Source organism: Phalaenopsis equestris, unplaced genomic scaffold (assembly GCF_001263595.1).
Source record: "Phalaenopsis equestris unplaced genomic scaffold, ASM126359v1 Scaffold000125, whole genome shotgun sequence".
NCBI lineage: Eukaryota > Viridiplantae > Streptophyta > Magnoliopsida > Asparagales > Orchidaceae > Phalaenopsis > Phalaenopsis equestris.
In genome coordinates, this window is record NW_018164567.1 from 128,063 (window position 1) to 145,324 (window position 17,262).

Here is a 17,262-nt window from a genome sequence, read left to right on the forward strand (position 1 = left end):
TGGGCATTGAGCAAGGTGGAGTTCAGTTGCATTGTGACAGTCAGAGTGCTATTTATCTGGCTAAGAACCAGGTGTACCATGCGAGAACCAAGCACATTGATGTCAGGTATCACAAGATCAGAGAGTTGATTGCTTCTGGGGAGATACTGTTGCAGAAGGTTCATACTGATGAGAATGCAGCTGATATGTTGACCAAGCCTGTTACTATCAACAAGTTCTTGCATTGCTTGGACTTGTTGAATGTTTGTAGTTGCTAGAGAAGCATGGTGGCCCAACCCACAGTGGTGCAGGTGTAACTCCCAGGTATTTTTCTCCTAAGGGGCTGGATATTTGCCAAGGTGGGGATTTGTTATGGTATGACTCATATACCATATAGGGACAAACGTTGGATCGAAGTGCAGCGGAGCGGAAGAATCTGTCCAAATTGGGAAGTTACGTGGGTTAGGGTGCGGGGGCAAAGCCCCGCGGTATAGTACAGGAGCAATGTTGTAATTATATATTGTGCCTAGGGTTTACTTCTGAGGTTATAATAAGTCTGTTAGTAACCCCAGGAGGTATCCCCTATTCTGTAACATCTTTTCTGAATATTGAAAAGAAACTCGTCGCTCTGCTCCCGAAGACGTAGGCATCTTTGTCGAACATTGTTAAATCTCTGTGTTCTTCTGGATTTGTGTCAATTCCTATTTTTTTTTGCCCTAATTTTCTCAACAATGTCCTACTTTCAATTGCTATGTATCTAGCTTCAGATACTTGAAAATTCACTTGACTGCTTCCCAATGTCGCATTCCATGTTTATACATGTATTTGCAAACTTGATTAACAAAATAAGCCAAATCATGACGAGCACATACTATTACATACGTCAAGCAGCCAACTGCACTGACTTATAAAACCTTTGTCATGTCTTTGATTTTTATATCTGTCTTAGGACACTGTTCTGAAGAAAGCTGAAAAAGATTTGCCAATGGAGTGCTCACAGGCTTTGCTTTGCTCATCTTAAACCTATTCAACACTTTCTCAATGTAGCCTCGTTGAGATAAACATAATCGTCTTAAGTCTCTATCTCGATAAATCTCTATTCTAAGAATTTTCTTTGTAGGACTCAAGTCTTTCATGTCAAATTCCTGGCTCAATAAAACTTTTAAATCTCGGACATCATTCATATTCTTTGTAGCAATTAGTATATCGTCAACATTCAGAAATAGAAAAATAATAGAACGATCATTAAGGCTCTTCACATAAACACAACAATCATACTCACATCGAAACACAACAATCATACTCACATCGCTTGTGACCAATCTGAATCATGTAGGCGTCAAACCAATTTCTATTATCATTATCAGGGCTGGTGGTAAGGAAGTTCAAACAGTAGTGATTCAAAGGAGGTTGGATAGTTATGTTCCAGAGATTACAGTGGTAACAAAGCAATGATGGTATGGTGATGGCAACATTTGTACACGTCTAGGCATGTAGATAGGTTTGTTTGGTTGTACATATAGATCCATACAATCAAATTAGTATGATGATGTGTTTAAAAAAACAATGAGGTCCACAGGCAAGTGCGAATACGAGTGAGGACACAATGGCATGCATACGTGTGAGTAGGTACGCATGCAGGCTCATGCATGAAATTTTCCCCTACGTAAAAAGTTTTGTTCAGAGCGTCATTTCACGAAACAGTTAATGCTAGTGCATTCGGATTGTTGAAAATGTACCCGAATTGGATTTCATTTAGGGGTGTTTAGCCCATGATAATTTGGTGGAAGAAGAAGAAGAAGAAGAAGAAGAAGAAGAAGAAGAAGAAGAAGAAGAAGAAGAAGAAGAAGAAGAAGAAGAAGAAGAAGAAGAAGAAGAAGAAGAAGAAGAAGAAGAAGAAGAAGAAGAAGAAGAAGAAGAAGAAGAAGAGTAATAATAATAATAATAATAATAATATTACTAATATAAGAAGAAGAAGAAGAAGAAGAAGAAGAAGAAGAAGAAGAAGAAGAAGAAGAAGAAGAAGAAGAAGAAGAAGAAGAAGAAGAGTAATAATAATAATAATAATAATAATATTATTAATATAATTAAAATCTGAATAAATTAAAATTGAAACTTAAAGCACAGAAAATGACCTAATATAAGTATCAATATTAAAATAAAATATTAAATTTAAAAAGAGAATAATTAAAACACATGAACTTAAAAAAGATTTACATGGATACCACTTTATGGATGTGAGTTGGGTGGTATGTTTGTAAATATAAAACTAAAAATATAAAATTATATATAATTTAAAGCATATAAAATAAAATAAAAATAAATATAATTCAAATCTACCTAAATTTTAAAGAATTTAATTTAATTAAGCTTTAATGAAATTTAAATTGAATTAAGCCTGTGCTAAAGCCCAAATTCATAATCCAATGCCCAAACGCACTAAAGCCAAATCACACCCAAAAGACATGATAACCCAAGCCACCTATCTTCATGCAAGCCAAAGGCAAGTCATGCCAAGCCATAGGTGAGCCAATCCCAAAAACGAAGTCAAGCTTCATAAACAATCTCGTCTAAGTTTGCATACCCCAAGTAAAAAAGCCGAGGGCCATGCCCATGAACCAAAATGGTCATGTCCCACCTAAACTTTTCTCATGTCAACCCAAGTCACCCAAAGTCAATAATATCATCTTAAATCTAATTAATCAAAGCCTAAACCCAACTCAATCATATGATAAGTTCAAAGCCAAAAAAAAGTAATAATAATAATAAAAAGAAGAAGGGAAGAAAAGGAGCCTCTTGGAGGTTTAAGAGGGTTAGAGAGAGAGAGAGAGAGTAAACAAAAAAGAAGAAATTTTTAAAATGGCATTCTTACAAATTTTTATTTTTTGAATCTACACAAATTTTTTTTGAAAATCGACAAAGTTGCCTTGTCAGTGACAAAGTCGCTGCTGACATGGTTACTTACAAAAAAAAAAAAAAAAAATTTTTTGGCTGAAGCCCTTCGATCACTAGAGTTTCTATAATGTGTTATATTTCCAAATAGCCTTCTTGTAACTTCCCCTCTTCTTCTTCTTCTCCTTCTTCTTCTTTATACCTTCTCATGGAAGATCAACAGCTTAATCCCTTGGCTATTAGCCACCTCCTCCAACACACATTTCGCAGTTTTTGCATCTCTGATAACTCCTCGTGGTTATATGTTGCCTTTTGGAGAATCCCACCACAAATCAGTTAGTTAATATGTTTCCTCCTTTTCTATTCCATGGCAGATGGGATTTCCATGGAGGAGCTTATAGCTGAGATAAAGGAAATCAAAGAAATTGATTTAGAGTTATAGACTATATTGTGAAAATTTATATATTCAATATATTTGTTCCTTCTGTGAGTTTAGGTCCTATGTGGTGCAACACGGGTTAAAACCACATTTCTTAATTCATTTTTGTCCTTGCCCTTTGTCTCAGCCCTAGATTTTTTGTGTCTCTGTCGATGCTCCTTCGCGTCTCTACCACTTTGCTTATCAGCCTCTCTCAAATTGTCTCTCTCAAGTCTTTGTTGCCTCTCTCCAGGCATCTCTTTTGTATCTCTTCTGCCTCTATTGAGCCATCTCTCTTGTGTCTCTGCTGCTATTCCCTTCCTCTCTCAGCTTTATCAGTGCATTTTATGGCTTTGCTCTACATGTGAATCGATATTATGTTATCTGGAAGATGGGATTATTGGTTTTGGTATCCTATACCATTCTTTTTGTTGTTTGTGCTCCTTGCTCTACTCGGTTTGTTGTTTTATAGGTTTTTATGACTTGTTTTTTTTTTCGTGTTTTCCCCTTAGAATGAATGAATCTTGAATTTGAGGGTCATGGAATGGCTGGAATTGGAATTTGTGGTATCTGGCATTTGACTTTTGCGACATTTACAGATTTTAGAGGCCGAGAATGACTTTTTTATTTATGACCCCTCTATTTTTGTTTTGGTTAATTTGGGTGGTTTTCCCTCTTTCTCGGATGTGCGGTTTTGATGAAAACCAAAAACCCTAAAATTTGTTGGCCATGGGAAATTAAGAGAGTTGAGGCATTGAATTGGGCGTGTGGTGTCCGCCCCATCAGGGTTAGTTTTATTCTTTTCTGTTTCTCTCCAACTGACATAGAGCTTTTGAATGCCATGTTGATTCAAAGATATGGCATGCTCAAATAATCAAGTGTGTCATCGAAGGCAGCAAAACGTTTTGAAAGGTAGACATACAACTTTACAATGGGTTTGATTATTTGAAAAGAGAAAATGTTGGATATCTGTGCTAGTGTGCAATTAAATCTGACAGGTCACTTCCCCTATCTAATCTGGAGAATAAATAAAGTTTAGATTAGTTCTAGGGTTTTCTCCTTCCCATAGAGGTAAACCTCTATAGTTAATTACATCTTAATTAACTAAAGTTACTCAAGAAAACTTTTGATTAAGGTTGTGGCTTTGTCCTCAAGAAATTGAATCTTTTCATTTTCAAATAAAAACTTTAATATTTTGTTCTGATGTTTTGTTAGAATTCTAAGACTTCATACAATCACGCAGGAGCCTAAAGGCGAGGATGTACGTCATAACCAGAAGAACAACCTCAGAGTTTTAGGGTGAAGTTCACCAAGAGAAGTGAAACTTTGGAGCCCTAGCCTAAAAGAAGGAAAACATGCAATTTAATGGACTTACAACCGGTTTTCACCTAAACCACTTAATCACATTCAAAATCATGCATGGTTCCAAGGGATCTACTAGGTGTCAATTAAGCTTTCTTTTTTTTCCTAGGACCTACTTTAAATATAAAAAATACATATATTTTTACTACTTTTTTGCATCATATCTTCAAAACCTATTTTTAAGCTATTGCATCCTTAGCTTAGAACAAAGATGAGGTAAAACCTTTTAAAAGCTTTCTTTCATAAAAAACTTGCATTTAGTGACACCCCTTAGAATCCTTGGATTCTTAGGATGGTGTCGGGGATGGTTATCCTGTCAAAACATATGCCAGCAAATTCACCTATATTTTGTACACACTTAGATGCTGTGACTAGGACACTATATGCTTGATGATGTGCTAGGTTAGGACTAAGGTGTCAGACAGTCTTTTCGATGTCCTATCTACGGTTCTCTACTGGTTTGGTTGCCCTAGAAGGCACCACTTTGTGTGTTGATTTTTGTGTGTTTAATGGGGTGTGAGACATGCACACAAATATGTTAGGGTTAGTCTTTTTTTAGGGATTCATGTTCAACAGTGAGGAGCTAGAATGATTTTTATCTAACACAAGTTCTACAAGTGCTTGCTTAGCTCTTCTCCCATCATGCACGGTTCACTATGTTGCATGCCTATAACCTATAATAACCCGATTGTTTTACATAATGCTTTTTTTTTTACTTTTACTATGTACTTTTTAGAGTCCCCTAGACTCGATTCTTTTATCAGAAATAAGGTATGAGCATCGGTTCCAAGATGTTTGACGAGCTGAACAACGTGACAATGATCAGGAACTGCAGGTTTGAGTCAAGTACCTTAATTTTGATTTCTCATTGGTGTATAACATTTGGACCAAGTATGTATATGCGGTAACTCACTTCCTTTTTATATTTTTTGGGATATGTTGTTGATCCAGCGACACCCAAACTCTCTATTATTTTTTGTATGGCTTGCTTTCCTTTATATTACGCAAAGTGCCTTGTTGTTACACCCTTTTTGGCTTGTGGATAGTCTGAGAATGATACAAATATAACTTAGGCTCTCTAAGAACCAAATATCTAAATTTTCTACAAAATCCTAATAAAAGATTAAGACTTCATAATTTAGGATTGAAACATTTTGTGATTTTTCAAAATTTGTACTTACTTTCCTGCAAGGCCTTCGAGTCGGATTTTAAACAAATTTGCATTGCATGAGCATAACCTAAGCTATATTAGTAAAGCCTCCACATTATGACTTCTGTAGAAAACTACATCATATTGCATGTCCCAAGGAGAATTCCTTGTGCTTCTTTAACCCGATAGATCCAGCATATAATCTACTTAAGTGGTCGTCTAGTACACTTAGGATGTTGGAGGCTTCACCAACCTAGACAGGGATTAAGTTTTTGTGTGAGAGCGTCTCAGATTCGTTAGTTGTACTTCTCTTTCTTTTTCACTCCAGCGGCTTCTTCGCCAAATGGCAGGTATAAGTATCATCTCTACTCTTCCTGCCTACAAAGGGTGATAGGACTTACAGTTTTCTTCTTTTGACATTAGGGTTATCGAGGTCCACTTGAACGACACAATTCATGGATTGCTAATAAGGGATCTCTGGTTATTTAAGTCGACTACCTTCACGACCATGTAGACGTAGGCATAATAGCTTGATATGATGGATTCGTGGTATCCTAACTCAGCTTTCTTTGTCTGTTAGAATCACTCTACCCTTTGTTTGCTTACCCTCTTTGAGCCCTGTCACTCCTTTGACGCTTTGTTGATGTCATCTCATAAGCCCCGATTGCAATGCTGCTCATTTGGGATATTTTGATTCACTCTCAACCCTTATGACCCTGTTAGACTTGAAAGCATTGTGTGGACGCTACGAGGTGAACTGGCTATTTCATGGGGCTCGATTGTCGATGAGCCGCTACCTATTTTAGATGTGAGAGACTCACTCTTTGCCTTGTGACTTAGCAAGATCTTTAAAATCCTCGAGATGGTCTTATGAGATAACCATTCTTTATGACATCCTCTCACGAGTCATCACTTGAATATAAGCAGGACTCTCTAATCGAGAGTATTCTTTGGCATTCCCTGAGATTTAATTAACCAAATGGGATACATACGTTTGGGAGTTGGTCTCAGGCCCAAAATAAAAAAATATTTATTTTTGTTCTCTGGTTACTTATGTGGCTTATGTAGGTGTTCTTTCGTGGATATTTGTTTCAAGGTGACTCGATCCAATCCTGTTCGGACGTACACCCTTGACCTATCGCACAAGGTTTACGACACATAAGCTCTCATGTTTCTTTTCAAATTTATCAATCTAATCTCTGTCATAATTTCCTCTTTTCCAATCCTTTCTCTTCCCCGAATCGTTCCTAGAATACAAGTAAGAGGGCTCTTTGAGAAAGAGAATTTTAAAATGATGATTAAACAAGGTGGTTACTCTTGAGTTACAAAATGAACCGAAACAACAGCTAGAAACTTTTCTCTAATTTAGGTTATTTTTTAAAATTAAGATTTAGACACTTTTAAAACTTCACGAACTTTTGGCACTTCAAATAAAATAGTATTAATAAACTAGAAGATCACCTTTTGAAAATTAACTCGTTTTTTGTGAGATTGATATATAGACTCGGAATACATATTATAATTGATTGGCATATGTGCTTGATATATGTGTCACAGTAGAATGGACCAATTGCTTATTTCAAATGCTATAAGAAAGGGTATATGCACCACCATTGTAATGTTTGAATTTTATTTTTAAAGGAGGATTATGAGTTGAAAGAAAAGGTTATTGATAACATGCCACTTTTGATAATGACTTAAAAGATATGAGTTAGTGCCCGATTGATTTGATGAATGCCTAGCCATGGAAAAAAATGAATCTAAACATAGAGGATGAAAAATATCTTTAGCATTTATGTTGTATGTATTAATGGAAGGTGGGAGCTGATGATCAATGAAGATAATGCTTTGAATATTGTTTACACCCACGGACTACCAAATGTTAAGCTCAAGTTTGTGCCTCAAACTAAGCCATTTCATGTGAGCTGCATAAACTACATATCATTTTAAATCACTACTAGGTGTATGAAGTTATTAAAATGGGAAGCTATTTAGATGATGTATGTATATGTGCTTCTTATGGATATAACATAATATTTCAAGGTAGTCCTCTATTCTTTGCTAGGGATGCCACCCCAAGAGGGGAACAATTATGATCATCCTTGGTGTCTCGACGACCTTTCAACATTCCCTCCTTGGTTTCCTTCATGTCAAGATGCCTTCATCTTTAAGAGGAAAACAAATGGCACTCAACCTTATTGTATTGACCACACCAATTAAGAACATTAACAATAACCTATAGTCATCTTTATTATATTTTGGCATCTGAGTTGTAAACTTGGAAAACCGTTCTATAACATATAATAACTTCTAAAGAGAAATGATTTATTAGGAAAACATCTAATGATTTTCTTTTATTTTTTTAGATTTTTTTCACATAAGAAATTAATATCATTTGTCTGTTATGTTCTTCAATTGCTCCTGACATTACATTTATTGGCATGACTGCTAACAAACAAACAAAAAAGAAAAAAAAGAAAAAAAAACATAGGAAATAAATTTAAAATTGATATACATTAAAAGCTCTTGTTGAATTAATTTAAGTAATAGTGTAGTAACTAGATTTCTCATTTTATACTTCAATATCAGAACTAATGGAAGCACTATTTCTTGAAATATATAGTTCAAACAAAAATAGTACATGACATAGAATAATATTAAGAAGGAAAATGACTCAAAAGATATTTAAAATCAAACAACCTGGCCATGCCCTTCACTTTTCTTAAGCCTAAAAGCTTTAACTAGTAGCTTGCCATTTTGCTCATGCTTGATCCATTTTGATGGTTGGCATGCCCGCGCCAGCCGAAAAAACCTTATTAAACGGTTCGGTGTTGATCAATGGATTTCGCTCGAAGAAATTGAACGGTCGCAACTCAAATCCACCTGTCAACATTGGCATCAACGGATAATCTTCTTGACTCGGAATATGATGAAATCCAATTGTGTACCACAATACGATATCTGTGTTTTCGATGGATCGGTTCCTGTTCCAAGTAATATTCAGCAAATGGAATACATAGCCCATCTTGCATTTTAAAAGCAAGTTTTTGAAAGGAAAAAGGAAAAAATAATGATTTTTATTGAATTTATTATCTATTTTTATGGAGTCAGACAGTAAATTTATTTAGAACTCCGGAAATATTATTGAAGAAAAGCAGTATATTAGGTAAAATGATGCGTACCTCTTGCTCCATACGACCAAATTATCATCCCCCCGGCTCTGATCCGTATAAAGCCCAGCGGCCCACTTCTCCGCTTTATGATACGGCGTCACCCAAACCTGCTTCTTGGTATACGCCGCTCTAATCTGCGGGTAATCATCATCACTCAAAAGCGATGTTGCAGCCGCACCGCTCCTAACCAAACGATACCCAGCCGCGTTTCCTAACGCAGTTCTCACCGCATTGTTGACAACAAGCAGTTCGGTTGCCCTGCTTCCAAGTCGGACACGTGCGTCGGCCTCGGTCTTCGCTGTCTCCGTAACAACGGTCCAGTAGCTCTTTCTCGGCGTTGAATGGGAAGACTTTGTGCGGACGGTCTTGAGGTTAGCTTTGACGAAGGAGTTGGCCGGACCGGCGATGTCGAGGTCGAGGTGGAAGGTGATGAAGTGGTCATGGTAGACGGCGATGGTGTTGGGGGCTACAAGCTCGCCGTGTTTTTCACCGTTGATTTGGTTGGTGTTGGTATGGGTGGAGGCTTGGAGAGCCAGGATTCCGGTCAGGCCTGCCTGCAGAGGAGGAGGAAGTAGGGAGATTTTTAAAACAGAGAGTTGTTTTATGGTTAGTCTCCTAATATATTAATGTGATCATTGATATTCCAAACTAAAAAAATCAGAAAAATGAGTTTTTTTTTTTACGTGTATGGCACTGGAACATTATAATTTACATATCTCAAAACCCAAAGTTTGATTTTTATAAAATCCACACTTTCATGTACGCTTTAGTCACGGGACTCATGGTCCCTCCGCTGACGAATGGAGTTTAAGAGGCCATCACTGTTGAACTAAAGGAGGAAACCGTCACCGTTGAACCAAAGGCTGAAAAAAAATGGTAGTTTATGAGGTTTTTGTTTGCAGAGATCTTGTCATGAGAGTTTCTGAAGTCTTTAAATGGAGCGCTATATGAAATACGTATGCATACAGTTTTGCATGCGAATTTTATAAAATAATCTTTTAATAATTAAGTTATTAGGGGTTATTGAGAGTTTATTGAAGTATAATCTCTCAATAATCCTCTAATAATCTATTAATACATTTCACGATTTCTCTCTCATATTTTTTGTTGTTATTCGTGAGTTTTATCAGGTTATTACACATATTAACTCAAGAACACTGACATAACCCTCTAATACCTCCCGAATAACCTCTATACGCACATAGTTTTGTGTGCGTACTCCATATATAAATATTTTCTTTTTGTATGCCACAAGAAGATAGAAGTTTGGGAAGTCTTTATTCACAGCGATCTCATCGCGCAAGTGGAGATATGAGCGTGGGAGATTGAGTTTAATAAAAGTACTTATTTCATAAAACCAAACTTTAAGGTGGAAGACGAGTAACAATGTTTCCTGTGCTGTGTACGTAGGAACACTAAAATAAAAAAAAAATGTTAATGTTCTTAGGAACAATGACTTTTTTTAAAGGCAAAATTTTTAAAATGTTACCTTTTTTATTTTTTATTTCTTTTTAAAGTTTTTCTTAAGCAAATCAATACTAATGAAGAAAAGAAAAGTTACCGAAATTTTAATGCTGCCGGAGGTCTTGAATTCCCAATCAATCATGTAGTCGTAGTTTCCGACAGTCGAAACCATTCTGATAACTAAGTTCACCTCTTCCCTGCTCTCAGTGATCTATATATCACATTAAGACAACTTGGATAAAAAAGATGTTTTTTTAGCACTTAGTGACAAGTGATTAAACTTGAAAAACATACTATTTCTCCTGGGATCAAAGTCTCCGTATGCCGCCACGAAGGATCACCCGCATATCGCTCAAAGATGCAGAAAACATTAGGGATGCGAACCGTTTCTCCATTCTGAGCCGCATAGAAACCATCCATGAACTCAGCGTTGGACGGACAATCCACCATCGGCTCGAGCGGCGAAGCCAGGAGTCCAAAACCGAACTCCCCCGCATCCATATACGTCCTGTAGTACCATTCCTCGCAGGGATCCATATACGGGATGAAGAGCTCCGACACAAAGCCGCGGTAAAGAACGCTCTTGCGGCTGAGCACGTCGGACGTGGTGTCTTCGATGGTGGCGAGTGAAACAATGGCGCCCACGCGGAGATCAAACGCGAGGTGAAAGGCCCAGTTGGCCCATTTGATCATATGGCCGTGGATTTTGAATCCCTTCCCCTCAGGCTGATCCACCACCACTCTGTTCCCCCTCGGCCCAAACGGCGGCCGCTGCCTCACCGCCCTGTAGTCCGTCCTTTCCGCCGATGGGACCGGCAACAGAACTCGATCCCTGTACTCCACAATCTCCATGTCGTCCAAATCTACCACTATTGTTACACCATCAATCGGCCGCGCATATAAATTTGCCGTCTTTCCGGCCACAAAACAGAGCACTGCTGCTCTTCTTCTTCTCTGCTTCTTCTCGCCAAACCAACCCCTGGTATAAGATGTACATATAACATCCTCAACCTTCACGCTCCTCTTTTTCAACGAATCCAAAAAAGGCTTGTGTTTTAGTGGAAGCAGCCCGGCTTGTGCCTCTTCTTCGTTGTTGAAGGTGGGGTAGGCGGGGCCGGGGTAGATGTGGTGGGAGAAAATGGAGGCTTTGGTGATGTCGATGATGAGTTCGTGGGTTTGGCGGGGGGGGCGGGGGGCGCGGAGGATGGCAAAAGCGCGGCGAGGGGGGAGGGGGGAAGAGGGGGACCAGGAAAGAATGGTGGATTTGTCAGGTTCGTCGAGGCCGACATAGTGGAAGGAGAGGGAGGAGGAGAGGTTGAGAGGGGAGGATGTGATGATGGAGCGGATGGTGGAGAGTTCGGAGGGAGTGAGAGGGTCGAGTGGGTGAGGGTGGGAGGAAGAATATGAAATGAAACAGAGGAGGAGGAGGAGGAGGAGGAGGGAAAGCTTCATGGCTGGTTCCTTGTAACTACGGGGAAATTCGTGGCTTTTAATTGTGGATTTATAAAGTTCAGTGACAGTAAAATATGATTCCAACTGCCACTCAATAATCGAGTCTCCCCTTTTTTTTTAAAGTCCTTAGAAGGGTATGTAGTGGGGAGAAATTAAGAAGACCAGTAGTGTAAAGGAATTCAACTCTCTGAAAAATTTCTCCATGTAGCATTCCAACTGACTTCTGGTAGCTAATTTTGGAAATTTTGCTTCTCCTCTAACAATCAATGCTTCTTAATCATGATTTTAATGTCAATTCTCATTTCTTATCTACTATAGTCCAAATTGATTTTTGAGACAATTCTGCATGATGTAAGCAACAACTCAATATCTATTGTTAGTAAGAATTTGTATTATAATACATGTCTCCATTTCATTTAAAGTTCCATTTCCGCAGCCTTTGGTGTTGAGGAAGGAAATTTTATTTTTCAACCAATTGTTCACAAATTCTGGTGGAAGTAAAACCACCAGGCTGCCTCTTGGTGGACATTGCTTTTTGTCCAGCTTCCAGTTCTCAAAATTTTTCAATCAATGGATCTACTCACCAAGACGGCTCATTGTGAATTTTGCATTTTTTTTTTATCTTGAATTAGTAGGCCAAAATTAGCAATTAGAAAAGATGCAATAAGAGAAAATCAAGAAGGTGATGGAGCAGTTTGTAAAGTTTAAGATGAATATTATTGTAAATTCAGCTCCATTGCTGCTACTTTAGGGTGTTTTATTATTAAGCTAATTGTCTTTTGTTGCTGCTCAATTAAATGAAAGAGATATTTAATTTTTTTTTATGCTTTTCAAGTACTATAATCCACTATAAAGAAAATTAATAACACTAATAAATTATTCATGCTTGGATACCTGCGTCGTAATAGCTTCTAATGGCTTGGAATCTAGATGGGTTTGGTCTTGTCAGTACCCAATGATCATGCCTCTTGTGGCCTGTCATACACTTGTCTTTTTTGTTAGCTTTGATTCCATAATAAAACATGAAGAGACAAATTAATTGACCATCTACTTATATTAGAACAAAATAAAATAAAATAAAATAATTCATTGAAAGCTTTTTAAGAGATGTATTTTAAACTTCAGAAAAATGTTCATATTTTTCATTTAAAGGAAGAATAAAGTCAAATTTGGTTGTTGCATATGAATTAAATAAAAAAAAATTCATTTTCTCACCAACACAGAGAACAAATAAAAGCACATAAATTAGTTGATCATCCACACATCACTCAAGCAATGGATCAACAAATTATTATTAAAATAATGGGCCTCCTTAATCCATTTCACAATGCATAAACACTCAGTAGTAAAGAATATGTAATGACTAGTTCGTGCATGATCTATTAGGAATTTATTAAGAAGGAATATGTGGAAACAATATGCTAGACTACTGTCAGCCTTCAATTAACACATGAATATTTGTTCAACACATTTGCCCTTACAAATAGTTCAGTACAATGCCCACCATGTTTCCAAGATCTTAATGTGATAAATCAAGCACAAAAAATGCTACGATCGAGTCCTTTCACTTTAAAATTTTCATTCATGCCAACATTTTCAAAATCTAAGACATCGCCTTTCCCTTTTGCAATTCCAATGATCCATTCAAAAGGTAAGAAATGAAAGAATGTTGCGAATCAAATATGATTAAATCCCTAGATACATGGGAATACATAAATGATAAAATGAACTCGATATGATTGTTTTCAAGATTTAAACGATTGTTAACATGATCGAATGAAATTTGTGAATGGCTACTACCAAATAAGTTAACTTCCAATAAAAAAATCTAAGAAAAGAACCAACAATATTGATGTCCATGGACATCTAGAATAACCAAAAAAAAAACATATTGAAGGAGCAAATCATTGAAAAATATAATAGTTCTTTGTAGTAAAATGTAGGATCATTCTTCAAATTGGATGAAAGTACCTATAACACAAAACCAACTATTGTAGCAAAGTTTCTTCATCAAGTGCTTTAGCTCCTTAACTTCCTTGGATGTTTTAGTATAACATGAATTGATCGAAGCTAAAGGGTATAATACATAATTTCTGGTAGGATTACCACTCATCAATTATCAATTGCAGTTATAAGCTGTAGTTTAAAGTGTTATTTGTTTGTTTAAATTTGTAAATAAACATGCTTGAATAAATATTTTTTTTTTAATTTTAAATGAACTAAATTTAAACACAGTCAAACTCGTTCACTTATATTCACAAACAAACTTATTTGTTATTCAACAAGTAACTTGTTAGATGTTTTATACTAATATGATGCATTATTTAAATAAAATAAGATTAACTAAATCTTATGTAATTATATATTTAATAATAACATAATATAATTTAATATCAATATGCAAATAAATTTAATACAATTTCTTCTTATTTTTCTTTCAATGAGTTAATTTATTTGTACTTATTTGCATTATTTTATTACAAAAAAGCTTACATACAACTTATAGATTATTGCATTTGGTATAAACTAATTTGATGCCAATTTAAAACTTGTTTAAATACTTATTTATTTTTTATTTATCAAATCAGTTGTTAATAACTTGTACAAAATTGTAGTATTTATTTGAATTTTTGTCTTCTTATATTATTTTATGTGCAACATTAAGTACATATCAAATCTTTTAATTTTATTTAAAAAATCATGTACTTATTTGAATTTTTAACTTGTTTAATCTTTATAAATAAATCAAGTATAAATCAAGTATTATCATTAAAAATAAATAAATAGCCCAGTATGAATACATACTTGAAAGGTTAAAAACTGATTATGAACAACTTATCATTCAACCAAGCTATGTTCAGTTCATGACATACTCAACTTGCCTCAACTCGACTCGACCCGACTTGGCTCCATTAAAACAGGCAAATTCTTTCTCAGTATAAAAATACAAATTTAAAAATAATAATAATAATAATAACATTAATTGGCCCTAGACATCTGCCACACCATTTATGTGTGCAGGCCCTCACCTCTTAATAATATTAAATGAGAAACCAACCTTGTTGCTTAACTTTTACAAATAGATCGTAAGAGATATATGCTGTATTAATCTTTTTTCTTACCTATTGAATTTGTGGGGAGCTCCTCTGACTATCCTGAGAAATTATTGCATATGGACACCGCATGTATCTCTGCATACGGTGTCCAATCATGACCGTAGATCACGGTGATCTACGGTCAAAATTATTTCAGTTTTTTTATTTAAAAAAAATTAGGTGGGGCCCACCAAAATACTTCCTTTACGGTCAGGATCGGACACTGCAGGCAAGATGCGTGCGGTGTCCGATCCGTATGGAATAATTTTTCGACTATCCTAAGCTGGAGTAATTTCTTCCCTCATCTATCCATATAAAAGATTATTAGAAAACTAATTTATCTATAGCTTCTGATTTATCTCTCATTATTTCACTAATTTTAAATTGGTATTATGAAAGATGTATCTGACAAACTTTGTTTGGCCATCGACTTTGATCATGTCTATCAAAATTATTTCGGGAAATTTATATACATAACACATAATTCTTATTTATTTACATGTCTAATACCTGGATCGGGTTTGATACTTACATTTATGGCATTTTAGTGTCATAAATCTATGCATGAAAATTTTCATTTCACTTATAATAAAGATAATATTTATGACATAATTAAAGAATATTTGAGTGATATGCATGTAAATATAAAATTTTAAGTGTTTGCTACGTAAATAGATGAGAATTATGTGGTATGAATGTAAATGCCCCAATTGTTTTTTTATCTCTAGTTTGAGGATGGGAATTTAATAGCTCGTCAATCTTTAGGAAATAGGTAATAAAAGGCTTGAGTTTAATGAACTTTTGATGTTAGTGTAGGATTATGCAAATCAAACATTTCATATTTTATGAAAAAATGGGCGGGTAAGATTCATGGCTTCGCTTTGCAATCATGAAAGACAACTTGATGAAAATGTGAAACAATGAATGCAAGTAGCTGCATTTATTAAAGAGGGTGAAGGCTATTGGTTTAAAGGCACATGGGTGGAATTTGTGGGGTTTGGCTCCATGTAGAATATGCATATAAGAAAGCGAGTGCATGCTAAATTTTAGTGTAAATGTATCACAGTGCACTTATTATGATTTGTTCGTGTTCCAAACTCTACTTTTCCATGCATAGGGTTGTATAAAAAGCTCCTTGTTCCCAAAAAGTTCGTGTTCGATTTATTCAATAAGTAAAGGAGACGAACTTGAACAAATTTTTTTTGTTCAATTAGTTAAACGAACCAAACAAGAACAGTGATGCGTTTGTTCGTGTTAGAATCGTTATTGTTTGAAATGTAAAATAATTTTAAATAATTATATATAAAAATTTATGATATTTTTAAAAAATAAATTTTATCAATTCTAATATATAAGAAATTAATAATAATATATTAATATACTATATTAGTAATATACTAATATAGATATTATATATTTATATAATATAAGTTATATAATTAATATAATATATGATTTGTATATATTAATATTAGAGATGTCAACCTGGTTCGTCGTTCGCGAACAGCTTGCATTTCAAACACTACTCTTCCATGTATGTCAATAAAATTTAGGAGTTTGTAATTATCCTCTCTATCTTCTCTATTGGTTGCATAAAGTTCTACTCTTTTCTTTTTCTCTTCATGTTAATGACTCAATTTGATAAGCAAAAGAAGTCACCTCCTAAAATCATTTCTAACATTCTCTTATAACCTAAAATAAATAAATAAATAAATGAAAGATCGATATTCTTGTATTATGCTAACCCATGTCTAACTCCTAGAATGTTAAAGAGCTCATTGGGGTAGATCATATTATAAACTATTGTTGCCCTATTGAGACTTTAAGATGTTGTTCCCTTTAGTAGACCGACATGTATATGAATTCTTTTAAAGATTATATATTTTATCAAAATATTAAGATTTTTTTATATGAATAAATCACAAAAAATATTTGTTACTTCTACAAGTTGTAGACAGATTAAATAGAATAGTGATAAGATTTTGATTACTCGTGTCCTTACTTCCCCATAATATTTGCAAGGAAATGTTCACTTGGAACAAATGAAATATTGATAAGATTTCTTTCAATTCTTGCAAGCAAATATTTTTTTGGCTTTGTTAGCTCTGTATGCTTTTGTTTGATTGCAATATATGAAGAAATTGGGACTTGGGATAGAAAGTTTCTATGGGAAGCCATTAAACACCTCGCTTATGTCATTAGCAATAACTTGGTTGTTAAGGGGATTTTGAGTTGTTTCCAATCCAAAAAATTATAAATCATGTGGCATGTCATTTT

At 35.2% G+C, this 17,262-nt stretch overlaps 1 protein-coding gene across 1 annotated transcript; it reads right to left on the reverse strand.

Annotated features, from left to right (window-relative positions):
- Nucleotides 1-8,411: 8,411 nt before the first annotated feature.
- Nucleotides 8,412-11,981, reverse strand: LOC110021265 (primary amine oxidase 1-like). Its single transcript, XM_020719687.1, has 4 exons — nucleotides 10,733-11,981; nucleotides 10,536-10,649; nucleotides 8,984-9,528; nucleotides 8,412-8,785 (listed from the first exon to the last, which is right to left on the reverse strand). The coding sequence occupies exons 1-4, from the start codon at nucleotides 11,888-11,890 to the stop codon at nucleotides 8,563-8,565; spliced, it is 2,040 nt and encodes a 679-aa protein (XP_020575346.1). The 5' UTR covers nucleotides 11,891-11,981; the 3' UTR covers nucleotides 8,412-8,562.
- Between the last annotated feature and the right edge of the window lie 5,281 nt (nucleotides 11,982-17,262).

What these genes read in the sequence shown, in the direction of transcription:
- LOC110021265 (XM_020719687.1), bottom strand. Translation starts at nt 11,890, where the DNA reads ATGAAGCTTTCCCTCCTCCTCCTCCTCCTCCTCCTCTGTTTCATTTCA. An exon ending in CTTTGATCCCAGGAGAAATA is followed by an intron (nt 10,650 to 10,732) that starts GTATGTTTTTCA and finishes TGTGATATATAG; the next exon opens with ATCACTGAGAGCAGGGAAGA. An exon ending in TTGGTCGTATGGAGCAAGAG is followed by an intron (nt 8,786 to 8,983) that starts GTACGCATCATT and finishes TACTTGGAACAG; the next exon opens with GAACCGATCCATCGAAAACA.